This window comes from Xylocopa sonorina, chromosome 11, assembly GCF_050948175.1.
Source record: "Xylocopa sonorina isolate GNS202 chromosome 11, iyXylSono1_principal, whole genome shotgun sequence".
Classification (NCBI taxonomy): domain Eukaryota; kingdom Metazoa; phylum Arthropoda; class Insecta; order Hymenoptera; family Apidae; genus Xylocopa; species Xylocopa sonorina.
In genome coordinates, this window is record NC_135203.1 from 3,218,229 (window position 1) to 3,234,546 (window position 16,318).

General features: G+C 33.3%; 7 protein-coding genes across 9 annotated transcripts in view; 4 read left to right on the top strand and 3 right to left on the bottom strand.

Moving 5' to 3' along the window:
• The window catches only part of LOC143429400 (uncharacterized), a 381,903-nt gene extending 374,811 nt beyond the window's left edge, over positions 1-7,092 (top strand). Inside the window, exons 2-7 of one of the 2 annotated variants that reach the window (XM_076905035.1) lie at positions 4,273-4,590; positions 4,659-5,901; positions 5,959-6,145; positions 6,229-6,626; positions 6,736-6,947; positions 7,036-7,092. In XM_076905035.1, the coding sequence (XP_076761150.1) occupies positions 4,775-5,901; positions 5,959-6,145; positions 6,229-6,626; positions 6,736-6,947; positions 7,036-7,052 (1,941 nt within the window). In that variant the 5' untranslated portion in view covers positions 4,273-4,590; positions 4,659-4,774 and the 3' untranslated portion in view covers positions 7,053-7,092. The remainder of the gene's footprint in view (positions 1-4,272; positions 4,591-4,658; positions 5,902-5,958; positions 6,146-6,228; positions 6,627-6,735; positions 6,948-7,035) is intronic. The other variant, XM_076905036.1, reaches the window with a different exon arrangement.
• LOC143429268 (uncharacterized) lies at positions 1,819-3,003 on the top strand. The gene is given in 3 exon segments (XM_076904798.1): positions 1,819-1,909; positions 1,959-2,229; positions 2,748-3,003. Coding segments are annotated over 3 exon segments (618 nt in total).
• On the top strand, positions 3,113-4,179 carry LOC143429415 (uncharacterized). The gene is made up of 4 exons (XM_076905075.1): positions 3,113-3,599; positions 3,676-3,772; positions 3,855-3,939; positions 4,003-4,179. Exons 1-4 carry the CDS (start codon positions 3,368-3,370, stop codon positions 4,177-4,179), a joined length of 591 nt encoding a protein of 196 aa, XP_076761190.1. The 5' UTR covers positions 3,113-3,367.
• Positions 7,093-7,408: 316 nt separating the features above from the next.
• On the bottom strand, positions 7,409-8,561 carry LOC143429223 (uncharacterized). The gene is made up of 4 exons (XM_076904730.1): positions 8,528-8,561; positions 8,342-8,446; positions 8,005-8,257; positions 7,409-7,770 (listed from the first exon to the last, which is right to left on the bottom strand). Exons 2-4 carry the CDS (start codon positions 8,349-8,351, stop codon positions 7,512-7,514), a joined length of 522 nt encoding a protein of 173 aa, XP_076760845.1. The 5' UTR covers positions 8,352-8,446; positions 8,528-8,561; the 3' UTR covers positions 7,409-7,511.
• Positions 8,562-8,621: 60 nt separating this feature from the next.
• Positions 8,622-9,696, bottom strand: LOC143429269 (uncharacterized). The gene is made up of 2 exons (XM_076904799.1): positions 9,063-9,696; positions 8,622-8,890 (listed from the first exon to the last, which is right to left on the bottom strand). Exons 1-2 carry the CDS (start codon positions 9,652-9,654, stop codon positions 8,625-8,627), a joined length of 858 nt encoding a protein of 285 aa, XP_076760914.1. The 5' UTR covers positions 9,655-9,696; the 3' UTR covers positions 8,622-8,624.
• Positions 9,697-10,476: 780 nt separating this feature from the next.
• Pmp34 (Peroxisomal Membrane Protein 34) lies at positions 10,477-12,623 on the bottom strand. Its single transcript, XM_076904651.1, has 8 exons — positions 12,485-12,623; positions 12,323-12,383; positions 11,845-11,911; positions 11,613-11,761; positions 11,422-11,535; positions 10,900-11,147; positions 10,733-10,800; positions 10,477-10,663 (listed from the first exon to the last, which is right to left on the bottom strand). Exons 1-8 carry the CDS (start codon positions 12,551-12,553, stop codon positions 10,516-10,518), a joined length of 924 nt encoding a protein of 307 aa, XP_076760766.1. The 5' UTR covers positions 12,554-12,623; the 3' UTR covers positions 10,477-10,515.
• A 1,100-nt stretch (positions 12,624-13,723) lies between these two features.
• On the top strand, positions 13,724-15,873 carry LOC143429411 (nudC domain-containing protein 3). Of its 2 annotated transcripts, none has more exons than XM_076905067.1 (4): positions 13,724-14,085; positions 14,389-14,980; positions 15,388-15,576; positions 15,661-15,873. In XM_076905067.1, the coding sequence occupies exons 1-4, from the start codon at positions 13,988-13,990 to the stop codon at positions 15,751-15,753; spliced, it is 972 nt and encodes a 323-aa protein (XP_076761182.1). In that variant the 5' UTR covers positions 13,724-13,987; the 3' UTR covers positions 15,754-15,873. The 2 variants fall into 2 exon arrangements, with proteins under 2 accessions (XP_076761182.1, XP_076761183.1); XM_076905068.1 differs by having other exon boundaries at positions 14,394-14,980.
• Positions 15,874-16,318: the final 445 nt, after the last annotated feature.

The window sequence follows — 16,318 nt, forward strand, 5'->3', positions numbered from 1 at the left end:
GTTGTATATTTTTGTACCATCTGTTATATTTTCCCGCGTACTTTTTTTGCGGCCACTTTAAATTATATTACACGTAGCAGCAGATAAATACAACGTTGCAGTAAGCAAATATAAAAAATGTTGGTACATGTTACAGAATATATTTACATTTGATCAATATGTAAATTATCGATGAAAATAGTTCAGCTTTCCTATAGTAGAAGATATTAATCAGTGCAAGAAACGCGATTAAAATAGTTTTTATAGGCTTTTAAGTTCTCTTATATTATGTGCAATATTTTTCCATCAAGCATGTGCTCCGCATATAAAATGACGAGGAGTTGTTTCATAGATACTGCTTTGAATAACAAAGACCATTTCTGGTATGCAGGACGGATTCCACTATACGCCAATACCATTGGAATTTTCCGCAAATCTATTAGTGATAATCATCATTATATAAATAAATACATAAGCTAAAATAATCATTATGTTTGAGTCTAACAAAAGTTAAAGTCGAAGATGGCAAAAACATAATGAACTTTCTTTTTTAATATGTAATTGTAATACGAAAAATACATACAAGTACGAGGAAGATTTTTACTTATTTGCAGAAAGAATTCTACTATTTTTGTTATACTTCAAGTATACAATATATTTTTACTACCTCGGCAGATGTGTGTTCAGTGCTGCTGAATATATTTTCGGCGCGCGTTGGCACGCGTCAATACGTGCCGTGGCGTTATACAGACAACAACGTGGGGTTGGCCTTTATCTTTTTCACCTCGTTTAGAAATAATACCATACATAAGTACATAGAAATAGTTAGTGTTTCGAATTTGTAGATTATAAATGTTCAGTGAATCATTAAAATCGAAGCATATTAGTGTTACATAACGTTTAAATTTTGTCGAGTCATAAGTTTGTAACTATACATTTAAGTAAATACTATCTACGAACAATTGTGCCCAAACGAAGAGTTGAACGAAAGGTTACAAAAGGATAACATCGACATTAACTGGAATTTCGTGGAATGCAAATGAATATCTTTACATCGCATGGAATGACCAACCCCTCCGATTAAGACAATCAGCCACTGTGAATCCGGTTTCATGAAAGTTACGATCAATAACGCTCTGTTTGGATCTCCTAAGCAACCCTATTGCTTAATAGAACCTGTAAACGCAGTGAAGTGTCACGTGTTTTTTCGAGAAGTGAAAATTGAAATGATAATCAATTTCGAAGTGTTACTTTCACGTAGGTTCCAACTGTTGGAAACGTTCGAGTGTCGTGATAGCTTAAGAAAATGTACGAGAATTCTTTTAGTCTAACTATCAACTGTAAGTGTACAGACATTTAAAATCACGTGTTACATATTTATTTGCATATTGAAAAATTATACGTCCAAACTTATTGACTAAAAGTTTATCAAGCGATTGTCCGGAATTTTTCTTGCAGCATAACTTGTAAAACATGAATCTATTGACTTCGTTAATATATATAATCGTTATATTTACTTCTAGAAATCCGAGCACATCGAAAACACTAGTTTGTACAATCCATTGTTTTAGCGTTTGTTTTCCCATCTCTGGGAACTTTTTATTAATATACACGGCGTTTCTTTGTGCCGTCGTGCCAGATAAGAACGCATAAGCACAGTTTTTTTTACCACAACAAGTGCTTTGATAATTTCGTTTCCTCGTTTCATATTGATATCGGGCTAAGTCAATACGTTAATGTTCATTTCATTAGAGAGACATTTTGTTCTATGCACTAGATCTAATTAAATCGCACAGAGCTTTGTAAAATAGATTTATCACATAGTATTTACAAATTTAAATGCGCACACCGACTTTATTTCTTCATATTAATAGGTGTTTCATCGAGCATTATCAGTATAGTCCAGATAGGTATTATCAGTGTAGTCCAAGTGAGTCGGGACAATATCCATGTGAATCTGCCGCAAAGGACGTGTTTAGTTGTTTCAAACCTAAAGACAGGTGTGCGTTTTCCACTGATCAAATAAAATATGTCGAAAGAAACGGTCGGTTGCATCGGGAAGTGTACATCTGGCTTGACTGCCCATGAATTGGATCAGATTACCGATAATGTAGTAAAGACTCTGGCCCATAAAAAGGGTAGAATAATTTTTAAAAACTTTATAGAACAACGCGACATGAGGGATAACATCAAGTGCTTGGAACTGTACGAAAAGTGTTCAGCGATTATTGAAGAGAAGACAAAATCATCGTAAGTGAACTTTTTAGGATATTGTTTCTTATAACCTTTGATTATGTAACATTATACTTTATTCCGTAATCATCTTCGATACTCCGAGGACAATCTTGAACAGTATAATACCTAAAGCTTTCCTTCAAGCATGACCGAGTACCATGCTATCTAGAGATGCTTTAACGAATATCTCAGATAATGAATATACGAATATGTATGTTCAGAATACATTAAAAAATATTTCTTCATTTTTGGGGAAACGCGAGATTGTAGAATAATAGAAATAGTAAAACTACAACATAAAGAATGATATGAAGTGTACAGATAATAATATATAACACATGAGACTAATTGTAAGAGTTACTTATTTCTTGAGTGAAATCTTTTTAGGCGGTAATCATTGTTTAGATAAGTTTTAAAAGAAAGAAAGATAGTGCGAGGAGGCGGGAAGGCGTGGTGGTGGTTATCATTTCACGTGGTTATCAACTTTTATTAGTAAAACAATAATTAATGTGGATGAAAAATCCTGTTTTCAGGCGATCAGGAAAGGAGTTTGAATCTTTAATCGAGGAGACCGGAAATGTGAAAGAGATGATCGTATTTCTCGACGGTGTACCATCAATAGACGCAGAAATTCTTAACGGCTTCAATGAAGCGTTGAAGAATCCGTCATGGATATCTTTACTAGATCTACTAGAGAAAACCAAAGTTCTTTGCAGCAATCATTTGAGTGACGTTCATAAAAGCTTCAAAGAGTATGCGTCGGAACCGTGTCCATTGAAAAATAAATGATTAAAAAGTATATTTTTTTTTATAAATGTAAAAAAATATGTAAATGGTAAAATCATCCTTAATTTATCAAATGAATCATAATACAAATCTATGAAAGAGAAAGAGTGTTAAACACGTTCTAAAGTATTGTCGTAAATCTACGACGACCAATAATATACATTTTTTGTACAGTTTTATCTATTAATGTTATTACATCATTGTACTGTACTTATTTAAATTATGTGATTTAAATAAAATAATAATTTTAATAAGATAATTATTATTTTGAATATGCACATAATTGTAAGTGCAGCAATATTCAAGATCTTTTACTTTTGCATCGACATTCATCTAGTTGACATTTTTCGAATGTCAGAAGTATGAAATGTATAAAAAATATGTGGGAAATTCTCGTGCACAAAAATTTATTCCCGTGGAAGATTATATTGTGAAGATAACGAATATTCGCGATACTGTGAAATCTTTGGAGGAAAGTCTAATAATTTCACGAAACTTGGAGACGGAACGATGGTTACGATACTCGAATTTAAAAACAAGAAACAATGTTATGATGCACGATCTGAAGAAAGCCAATAAACGCAACAAAAATATGCTTAGTATGCGGATGGAACATTTAAAAAGTTAAAGAATGAAGCAAATAATGTAATCATGGCTATGATGTTATATTTATAGATTTATTTCGACAAAGCGTAACGGACATTCGCTTTGGAAACGATATTACGCTACCGGAACCCTTAAAGACGGAGGTGCAAAGAACTTGGCATCAGAAGTAGCATCATTTCTTATTTGCATTACCAAAAAATAATCAGAACTAATTAAAGGAAAATTAGCATTAAATAATTATTTATTAGGTATGATGATTTGTTAATGCAAAATGGACAATTAAAACGAGAACTTGATACTGCAAAATCTCTTCTTAAAGAAAAGACAAGAGAGGTAGCGTTGTCTGACTTTAATAAAGTTAAATAGATATTAAAAATTGTAGAAACTGTCTTTTAGATCGGTAGTCTTCAACAAAAGCTATTAACAATTGGTGATACACTCGTCGAACGAAACGAGGCGGTGGAAAATATTTGTAAAAAATATTTATCATTGAAGAAACGGAAGGATAAACAAGAAATGATGTTACGCAGTTCTATTGAAACGTTACAGGTTAAAAAAAAAATAGTAGAATGAGAAAAAATCATTCAACGAATATGATATGTTCGTAAATATCAGATCATTATATTTTAGGAAACACTGAAACAGTTAAATAAAAAACTTGTAAAGCAAAAATCTATAATGAAAGTGCGGGAAATGTAAGTAAAAAGGCAAAGAAAAGATTTCTAAAACCATACAATTGCACAGTTCTAGCTGGTTAAGAAGAAGATAAGGTCGTGTTCATCAGCACAAGGGGCAATGTTTAAGGATATTGGAATTATGCAACTAAAGGTAATAACCGGATAAAAGAGTCACATTAAATCGGGTTAGCAGCGATCGATGACTAGTGCTTCACTATAAAACCAGCGACTCTGTTCAGACTAGTCTTACTTGGTGCTGACCAGCACTGAAAGAACTCTGGATTATTTGATTGCTATAAGTTATCATGTAAGTCATTTTTCTCTAACTGATTAATAGATATCACGACAAGTTGATCTTTAATAATACCTTTTTAGTTTTCATAGGTGTGACAAATTCGTGTGTTTAAAAACGAAACGGTAACAGAATCTAGTCGACGTTTCTTGCCTATGAATCGGGTCTATTCAACAAGTGTAAAGTTGAATAAAATATCATGTTGAAAATATATCAAGCTTTCTTCACATTTTACACCTTTCTTTTGTCTCCGTTAATCATTCTATTATTAATATTCTCTTACATTTATCGCCGCATCGTAGAGGTTGTTTTAAGGATACAATTAAAGGATAAGTTCGCGGGTCTTCTCAATGGAACGGATAGCGTTTGGGCCGTGGAACATCCATCGGCACTTTCCGTGAATAATATCCTTCTGATCATTGAAAAAGATGCTCGTCATTCGAATATCAACTTTCTGGAGCGGTTTCGAGAGTTTGCGAAGAATCAAATGGTGTGCACATCTTTTGAGAAGCTGTTATACAAGAGGAAAAGAAAGTTCGGTTATTACTACTGGGAGAGAAGCGAGGAGATCGATCTGAGGGAACGTGTGAGATGGTTAGAATATGAGCGTACCAACTGCGACGGTTCCTGTGACAATATTTACAATGGTCACTTGAAAAGAGTCCTGTGGAACATCTGCAATCAACCTCTGCCGGAAAATCACACAGCGTCTTGGGAAATTCTAATCGGAAAATGCTGTCCCAGGTCGAGTCACCATTATCTTCGACGTACGGAGGATCGTTTCACGAGCAAAATTAAGGTCCCCGTTTTATTTCGCGTCCATCATTCTCTTGGTGACGGTATGTCTCTTCTGAAGTTCTTCAGAGACGTAATCATTGACAAAGAATCGATTCCAGAGACATTCTTACAGCTGGACAATACAGGTTTCAAGATGAAGAGCGAGAGAACGAAGAAGACGAATATGGTTGTGTCTACAAAAAATTCTACGAATTCTTGTGCAAATAGAAATAATAGATTGCAGTGTATACTTCAAAAGGACGTTGTTATGTCGGCGTCCATGCCGTTCGTTCACTTTGTGGTTTTCTTGCAATTCGTTAAATTATTAAAAGAACAGCTCGATGTTGGTGTGAATTATTTGAAGAATATTACTCTGGCAGATTTAAAACAGAAAATGAAAATGTCCTTGAGAAGAGAACAAGACAGATTGAATATTCTTTTCTCCGAAGTTGTTCCTAGAAAAATTCAGAGCTGGTTAAGAATGACAAAGATTGTTGTAAACATTCCTGGCTGTTTGATTCAACAAGCTTTCCATAGTATGGACAAAAGGTTCGTTTGCTTATTATTATTACTATTTTTCTCTAATAAAAGTAAGTTTCATTTTAGTGCACTTCACGGAGCTGAATTGTCGGGAGATAAATTGGTATCCTATTGGTTGGAGGATGATTTTAAAAACGCCTGCGATCAGAAACTGTTCACCAAGATTCAAAACATAAGAAGTATTACAGGCGCTAAATTTGGAGATGTATTGTTAGCTGCTTTATCCGTCAGTTTACACAAGTACTTCCTTCGTGTAAGAAAAACTTGCTTTTCCTACTTGCGTTCAAATTCGTACACGTAAATGTCCTGCTCTTTAGTTGACTTGAATCTTTTCAGATGAATGAACCCGTTCCAACTAAGTTGAGCGTTGTTTTGCCTATGAAAATCGAGGAATGGAGCGAGGATCTTCCGTTGCAGAACAACTTCTCGGTCGGTATACTACCACTTTGCATTTCACATATAAAGGGTAAACAACTTGCTGACCCATTGCAAAATTCCCAAATTCTGGAACGCCTCGAAGACATTAAGAACGCGAATGATGCGCTAAAAAAACGTCTCGATTACATGGTGAATTTTATGGTAATGAAGTATCTTTCGGCTATATTACCCGATCAATTTTTACGACCGATTTTCAAAAGTCATAGCACCATGGTGTTTAGCAATTTAGTTGGCCCTCAAGAAGTGAAAATTTTGGGGCACTCTTTAAAGAACATTGTTTTCTGGATGCCGAACAGGTAATTCTCAAATTTTTTAAATTTCGTCTATTCTATGTAGCTTCTCTTTTTTTATGAAGAAACTTTATGCTTGGAAGTGCGACAGGTTTTAAAGTATTGTTATTTGCAGGGTTAACACAGGAATGGGATTATCGTTATTAACTTATCGAGGCTATTTGCATTTGTCTTTGATTGCTGATAAAGCTCTGGTGCAAAATGAAAAGGCTCTCACGAGAATTTTAGAAAACACTGTAAATGAAATCGATAACCTCTACGATAGACTAACTTTGTCATTCTTTTCAAAGAGGCTTCGTAGAAGCATGTCAACACCCACGAAGAAAGGTAAGTCAATTTCATTATGGTATTAATATGCAATTTAATAAAAAAAATGTTTATTATATGAAAAAATGTTATTTTTATATACTTTCAGCAATCGGTGTGTTGTAAAATTTTTATAGTCATTAAAATGTTTAATCATTTCTTCATTCATCTTTTTTAATTCACTTTGTTTCTTTCATGATTAAGTAACAATGTTTTATTATTGTTAACTCCTTGTAAATAATGTTTGCCTTATATAAAATTTGAAAGATTTGATATAATCTCGTTACTTGTATTATTTGTACTATATATAATTAAAAATACATTTTCCTAAATATATAAACTATGTTCCCTATTAAATATTCTTTAAAACGTTTTATAAACATTGTACGAGAAACAACGTATATTAACAGTCAGGAAGATTATAAAATTTTTGGAAAAAAGGTAAATGGACTGTTTTTAATTATTTAAAAATTATATTTTTTAATTATTTAAAAAATATATTTTAAGAAACCCTTCAATGAATCTATTTTTTCAAAAATTCGTTAGAAATGATATCCTCGTTCGAAACAAAGGAAAAGCAAACTATTACCGATTCGTTTTCAAAAATAAGTAAGGCCAAAAAACAATGTCAAAAAGGGTATTAAGAAACGAAAAGCTAGATTGTCGACGGTTAGAAATTTTCGGAGACGCATTTACTATCGAGTTTGTTTTAATACGTTGGGTTAATATGTTTTTCGCTTTGTTCCGACCTTTCTTTCTTTTCTTCGTGTCTTCACTATTGTAATTAGATGGTACGTCCAAGTCTTCCGAACTCGTATCAACGATTTGTCGATGTCTCGATGACCTGTTGGTAATGATGTGCTATCATAATGAGAATCACTAATCTTATAATTCTCATCCATTCACCCTGTATTTTGTGTTTTCTCTTTAATAATATATAGTAAAAAAAAGAGCATCCTATAGGCTTTGTATACTTAAAACATGTAGATACATATATTTATTTTAAAATGAATTTGCTGAATTTTGTTTCGTGCTTTTTCCACCAACATCGAAAGAGTTAATTGAGTATTACTCTTACCATTTTTTTCTTCGGCTTTCCCCTGGGGGTGAAACTTTTAAATCGCTCTCGTCTTTCTGTCGACTGCTAGTTGGAAGATCGTGTTCGGTGCATGATTTGCATGGACAATTCAGCTTTAAGTTTCGCAGGATAGTTAAGATACGGGGATCGTCGATGTTGCTAATAATAGCGGGGGATTCATCGGTTGACGTTAATCCATGATCTTCTGCTTCTTCATCCGCCTCCAACGTCGACGTCTCCTCTTTGTTCCAAACTATTCTGGATAGAATGCAACATTTCCCAGTAAATTAACCTCTCTCCTCTAATTCATATACACTATCGTCAATATCGCACGTACTTTTTCTCATTTTGAAGTTCGTGAAAACGAACTATATCTTGTTTACAGGAACATTGTTGTCCTGTGCACAATTTTTTCTGTGTCTCTTTCCCTTGCACGTCGACGCTTTAAGTTATTTAGTTAATTACAAGAAAGTTTTTTACGTGTAATTTATGTTTTTATTATTAGTTTCTCCTTTTAACTAACTTGTTAACAGCGCAGCATGTTTCGAGATGAGCAAATTCTTCTTGGTTTGTGTTTACATGCAATTTATTCTCCTATTGTGCAGATAACTCGTTACTAATTAATTAATTTTGTTTTTTCGAGAATACTGTACCGGGTGGAATTCGTAGAACGTGTGAACAATCGGAATCTTCGCACGGGGAATTTTACTGCCCTTAGCTTGAACCAGTGATCTCGCTGTCACATTTTCGGAATTATCTATTCTCTCGTCTATTATTTCTTCTTCCACAATTTCATTATTGCCGTCATTTTTATCCTCGCACGTTTCTTTCGTTGCATCCTTATAGAAAACATTTTTGTCATTCACTCCGTTAGGTTCTAAGTACAATAGGTTTATGTGTTATCTTAATCACTTAATCACATTTTTTAAACATGTAATCAAACAAAGTTATGATCATTTTTTTTTTTATCTTGCTGTTATATCTGGATCAGTATTGTGGGATCGAGTAGTTAGTAAAGGTCAGCTTGAACATATAAAATCAGTGACGCACTTAAATACGTGCGCAATTAATGGTTATGCAGCAATCTGCTGATAAAGGCTTGCAAATCTTCGTTTGCAAATATTTGTTCGAGAACAAGACATTAAATGGAGCGAAGGAAAGGAAGAAAGGAGAAGGAAATATAAATACACATACCCTTATGAAATTCGACAAATTGTCGTCATCAGTAATACCATTGTTGGTAACATTTTCTTTCTCATCGATATACTTATTATCCTCAGTAGAGGCGAGGGTTTTTTTCACGTGATGCACATTCTTATTATTAGATGATCGTGCTTTTACGGTTTTTTGTACTATGGATTTTATCTTGAATTCCTGTGATCTTTTCTGAAAATTCTTGCTTGTCATGATTGGCTCTTTTAAGCGAATTTTTGCAGCTCTCTTTTTAAGTGTAACTCCACTAACCATCACGCCACGACCAATTTTCTTGCGATCTAACAGATTTGGTACGTCCGGCTGGCTGATTGCAGCATCATAGTCGTATGTTACTTGCGGTTTTGTTGCGTAATTTTTGGCAGTAGTTATACGCGGGCTACGGAATCGTTTGTTTGTCGGTGTATTTCGGGACCCATATCGCGATCTTGCGCTCATTGTTTCTTCGACATGACTAAAACTCCATCTAATATAATTTGAGATATCTTCACAATCAACACAATCAACATAAAAAGACAGAATCAACACAAAAAAAATATGATTTTAACGTAATGTATTTATTGTTATGTATTGCCCCTCTTAAAACCATACAAATTTTTAAATATTCTAAGTGCATAAAATCCGCAGTCCATTTATGAAAAGATATTAAAGATAAGCTTGTGTTTGCGAGTTATGCAAAAAATAAATTTCATTAAACGTATTAGCATGTAGCAACCTACGCAGAAGCCAATGATTTGCTCGTGCCGGAATCTATTTTTTTTCTTGGGTTTTTGCGTGGTTTCAATTTGTTCCAGAATCTTAAAATCGCCTTGGTGGGTTTGCGTTCGATCTTCTTCAACGTCAAACTGTGTTGATCAACAGATTTTATGCGGTCGATTTGCCTGTCGCTCCATTGCGACTCTACTTTTTGTGTCCGTGACACAGGCGATGTAACTTGATTGGATTGACGATGGGAATGCGATTGGAACTGATAGTGCGTTTCCCTGAAATTCTCCAGTATTCTTGGCGATTAAGTTCACATTTTTCAGATATACGTATAAGCGCGATGGCTATTTCCCTGTACTGTCGCTTTTGGTTAAACAAAAGAGTTTCGGGGCGTTTCAATGCTAACTTGTCGATTACCAAGATATACAAAAAAATTAAAAAAAAATTATTATTATTTGATTTTCTCCCTCTCCCTCGCTCTCTGTCCTACAGATTAGATATCTTTTCGCTTGGATATTTATTTTCATTTATAACGAACATTATATCGACGAGAAATATTTTTGAAAACAAAATTTTATAAGAGTGTGTGTAGAATTAGGACTTTATCATTGGCCTGTGTAAAAGAATACGAGAAACGAATACTGAAATCTTCTCGTAAGATAAAAACATTAACGCTGCTGTAAGAACTGTTTGCAGTAGTTTAGCTTCCATTCCCTTGTACAATCCCCCTAATCCTTGTTTCCTGCAAATGGAAATTCTCATTTCATAAACGTGTTAGCCTTTTGTCATTCTATAAAAGTACTGAACTTACTTTAATATATATAATAGAATTTGTAAGCAGCCAGCATTTGGTGGTAGATTTGGATAGTTATGGCCGTGCTGAAAATGATGAAATATTAAAACGATGTTACAAAAATAAAAAAAGGAACACAAACTTTGATTAACGCTACTAAAAATAATTTCTATATAGATGCGAACCCTTAGCTTTGTTTGAATTAATTGTAATGGATAAGTTAAAGTGGTTGCCACCGCCTTTGCTATGGCACCGATAGCGAAGAAAACCCACGCTGGCGGTTGTACACCGCGCAAAGAGATGATGACTCTCCTTTTAATAGCCTCGTAAGTCATAAATTGAATAGCTGGATTCGTAACTAACATCAAACTTGGTAATGTTCCCGCCCAAAGTTTTCCCAATCCCTCGTATTTCCATATGTGCATGAGGCCGCCTAAAAAGTTAATAGGAAACAAGCATAAAATTAATTCAGTTATTAAGTCTTCATTCGATATAAAGAGAATTCCATTAACCTTGATATATGTATTTATACTCAAAGGCTCAAAGTTCACTTGCTGCATACAAACAATTGATTTTATTCATCATGTAGCAAAAGCTACTAATACAAAAATTATGTAATGATAAAATGATGAAATTATGTAATTAATTATGTAATTATGTAACGATACTAATTTATTTATTTGTATAGCATTACTACCAACACGTACCCCATAACGTGTTATATTCGTTATTGTTCCTCTCCTGACCTAGACGAACACCTCTCATTTTCAATCTGGTATTCACTACCCACAATGGTGTTGTTGTTAGAACGTTAATTACGCCTGAAATAATTGAATTTTGCTTCGTTTAATTATATAAATTCCCTACTTTTTGCTATGTATTTACAATATAAAAATACCTGCGATCGATGCAATCAGTAGATCGTTTCCAGCTGACTGTTCTTTATTTGTTTTGAGAATCTTTAAACCATGGAATGTATAAAAGTAAATAAAGTTACTGGCGCACAGGCTCTGAAGGACAGGCACCACTCCTCTGTACAAAGTGCACCTAAGACGTAAATTTTAATGTGCAATGAAATTCTTATTTTAATAATTACGTCTTAAATATATTGCGAAATTGTGCGAACATACGGTCCTTCCTTCGCAACGAGATCCCGGATTGTTGCGAGTGTATTTTTTGATTCTCGATCTTCTTCCACTGCGTTGAAAAAAAAAAAGAAATCACTGTTTTGATACAACTAATACAAATAAAATATATTTCATTAAAAAGAAAAAAGGAATAGTGCGATATAATTCGTTCCGTACGCAACATTCTACAGACGACGGGCGTAAAAGTTAATCTAATCTTTTATCATTTATACATATTCCAAATCCATCATACATAAGTTGATCGATTATTTAAAACAGATCTGCTTAACGTAAAGTACGCTCTCGTTCTTAAATCCCCGGACATTAAGTATATTACTCTTATCATTTTGAACACAACAATAATTAAATTAGTTATATTTTTAAGTATAAATTTTTTTTAGTATAAGTTTTAACGCCAATTAACGGTATATCTTTTTTTATTTTAACTTTATTGTATATAAATGGATATATATGTACTTACACTGTAATCGGCTTCGTACTGTATCCAATGGAAAGAACGTTGCCATTGCAACGATGCTCCCCTGCAAAACAATAAATTAAAGAAAAATTACTTATAGTATATAACATTAATAGCGATCGAATATATTCTTTGGAAACTATATGCGTTTTATTATATACTTACAGCAGCACCGGATACCGCATGCACCAGCGTTTCATAATTAAAAATGCTCTGGCATTTTTCGCTCTTCATTTTTTAGAAGAATGTGATGTTACTAATTAGAAGAATATATAGAAAAGCCGTACATAGGTACGGCTTATATTGAGTTTGTTACTGTTACGAGTGCCCTACAAATATACGCACTTCTTATATTTGTCAGTTTTGTTATCGACTTGGAATAAATTGTTGCATTGTATTGTAATGAGTTACGAAGACATAAGAACTTGAATTTCAAGTACCAATTGCTCACTATCGCAAAGTCACTTGAATTTATTGATTGAAAGGCGATTGATTAATTTATATACCTTCGAACATATCGATACAATTTACAAACTCCCGCTAGAATTTCAAATCGATTTCAATTATTCTAATATTTAAATTATTTTTGCAACTCATAAAACCTATCAATCGAAATAACTAAATTCTACAAATTTTAATCGAATTAGTCGTATCGATAAGTACACTTACATAGGGTAGTGGACTCGTAATGAAAATTACTACACGAAATCGACGAATATTCTAATGACACAGTGAATTCGAAGTGTACGTTCATAGAACAGCAGCGTTCTCTGCTGCCCGTCACAAAATCACGTTAACGTTCTACGAATTATACAAGTATTGACACTGGCAAGAAATCTTTCTGAGATATCATTACTGGTAAGCGAGAAGCACACGTGTAGCTCGTGCGCTCAAGAAAGTCAGAATGACCTTCGTGTGGTTTTATCGCTTGTTTCGAAGTGTAAGCACCGACGAGGTGTATGGACACTTTTCTGTGTAGATCCACTCGACTTATGAGACCTCGTATTCCATATTCTGAATTACCGATCGCGCGAAGAGCGACGAGTTTTGTTCTGCCCTCTATGTTTTAAATTACGGTCACATAAAAGTGCATCGAACGATTGATCTATTTTAAATCCTGTAACCAAAAACGTATCGTCGACTTTGTTTTAAAGTCGCTTACTTATTTCTGGCAACGGTTCATATCTATTTTTACGATTACGGATTTTATTTTTGGATAACCTCGCATGTAAACAATACATAGATTTAAGGTGGCGCTTGTCCCAAACGAAGACCCAGTTGTCATTCATTCGGTGACATATACAAAGAAAAAAAGAATAGATACTCTAATGTTATAAAGAAAAGCGTGTGTGTATTTAATTTTTGGGATAATATGTAATTGAAATTCATTTGCATATAGCCGAAATGTGTCAAATAATTGTCGAATAAACCAAATTTTTAAATAGTATCATCCAAACAGTATTTCTTAATATAACCTCTTCGCGTAAATAAATTGTTAGTAGTAAAATAATTGGTGGACCCAGAACAATTTGTTATCTGAAAATGTGTTTACTGTTTTTCAATCAATTTAGTGTAAATCTGGTACTGGATTATTAATAAACAAAATGGTTAATGTATGAATTGTCATTGAAAACAGATTAAGGAACAATAGGTTAAAGCGACTTCATAATGTGTTCTGATCACGATCAGGCATTTTTGCACATATTACAAGAAGAAAAGAATATTACTAATTTTTTAGATGCGTTTTTTGGATTTTTATACAGATGGTAAGTGAGAGTACTTGATAAATTTTAATTTATCTACGAGAACTTCATTTGTTGTGAATGAAGCTTAAGTAAATGTTCAATTTATTAAATTATTGCTGATTTCTTATTGGAATTTCCACAGAACGTCATTTCAATTATACAAAGTTTCAAAACATGATTTATAGTGAACAGAATGAACAAGCATATGCTTGAATACCATCGGTAGAGTGTTTCAGTTTTGATAAATGAAGTCTTATTGCATTGTCATAGAAAAGTTTATATTCCTCTTACGTTACATAATTTAAAAATATAATTTATTTGCAGCACAGACTTTTATGTTGAATTAGAAGCAGATCAAAAAGTAGGATTTCCACCTGGTATGATAGAAAAGCTTGTCTTGCACAGTTTTCAAAAATGGAAAAACATATCCAAATGTCCCAGTGCAATAGATTCTGTGAATAATCAGGATGTTATTGTACAAAATAGCGATAGAGATCAAGATGAATTTATGACAATAGAAGAAGATTTACATGTTCCACAAGTTGACCATGAAGTGGAGATTGAAACTTCCAGAGAAAATCAAATTGCAAATCAGCATAGCCAATTAATCGAAAGGAATCGATCATCCGATAGTTATAATGGTGCAGTGAGAGACAATTATATTTGGTCACAAACTATTAGCGATATAGATGTTCTAGTAAAGCTTCCCAATTATGTGAAAAATGCAAAGGATCTAAGAGTTCATTTGGATTCAAATGAAATTAAAATAGAATCTAGAACATCGTGGGTTGAACAAAATCAAGAAGTAGAAGAATGTCGCTATTTCGCGTGGACTACAGTTTTCAAAGGGGAACTATGTTATAAAATTCGAAAAGATGAATCCATATGGAGTATAGTACCTGGACAGCATATTAGTGTAGGTTAAGGGGGTATTTGCCAGAAGATCTCTAAAATATGCAATATTTGTATGTTACAAGCAATATTTATGAATCTCTTTCGTCAAAAGAAAAATATTCATCTTCTTATGGCTCATATAGTAATGTTTATTGAAATACATATTATAATTTATGCGAAAATATTTACAATTTTTAACAATAAAAATAATCTTAAGATGTAATAATATTAGTAATATTTTTACAGTTTTGTTAGGGACAGTAGAGAAGTATATAGAAAATGTATGTATTACTTAAAGATAATAGGTGTTTAAAGTCTTGCACCAGGTCATTTTGTTATCTGTATACTTTATTTATACTAATTAAAAATACAAAAAGAATAAATTTTTTCGATGTAATTCGAACAAACATTTTATTTATTTTATTGTAGATTCATCTCGAAAAAGCATCCGAGAGATGGTGGCAAGCACTGATCATCGGTGAGCCAAAAATCGATTTGACTAAGATAGATTGTTCAAGGAATTTAGATGACATGGGATCGGAAGCGCAAATGAAAGTTCAAGAGTTGATGTGGAACCATCAGCAGAAGATTTTGGGTAAACCAACGTCTGAACAAATTGTAAGAATGCGCAATTTAGTTTCTCAATTTACGAATATAACGGTATAATACACAAATTTGCGAATGCAATTTGTTTCTCTACAGAAAATGGAAAAGGTATTGAGGAAAGCATGGGATGCGAAAGGATCACCTTTCGAGGGCACACCGTACGATCCTTCGATAGTAAACTTCAATTAACACTTGGCATTGCACATTTCTTATTTAATTAATTGTTATAAATTGTTATAAATATATCCGAAATATTTCGACAGTTTCACACAAAAATATGTATTCTACAATAAATATATTTTATTACCATGTATGCCCACATTTACATGTATTTCGTGTGACAAATAATAGAAAACTATTATTTTCCAGAACTTTTACAACATTTACTACTTATACCAAATATCTAGGTGAGTTTTTGTCGGTATTTCTAAAATTCAGGGAAACAATCGGAGCTGAAATCCTATTATCCGTGAGAAAATTCCTGGTACCTGTATGTCTGTAATTTTATGAACCCGCAGGTATGCAGGTGTTTCTCACGTTTGTTGGTAATTCATTTTCAACAGGTATCCATGGGATTAGCCGTGAATCAAAATTAATCAGCAGGACAAAAAGGATGGATTCTGTTCCTGATATGACCGTCGTTGGATAGAATGATAAGGAATCTACTATTTATATGTAAAACGTAAGAAATTCCTTAGTTTTTCCAGTTGTTTGCATCGACTTTATCTTACCGTAGTGGAATTGTTTGATGGAA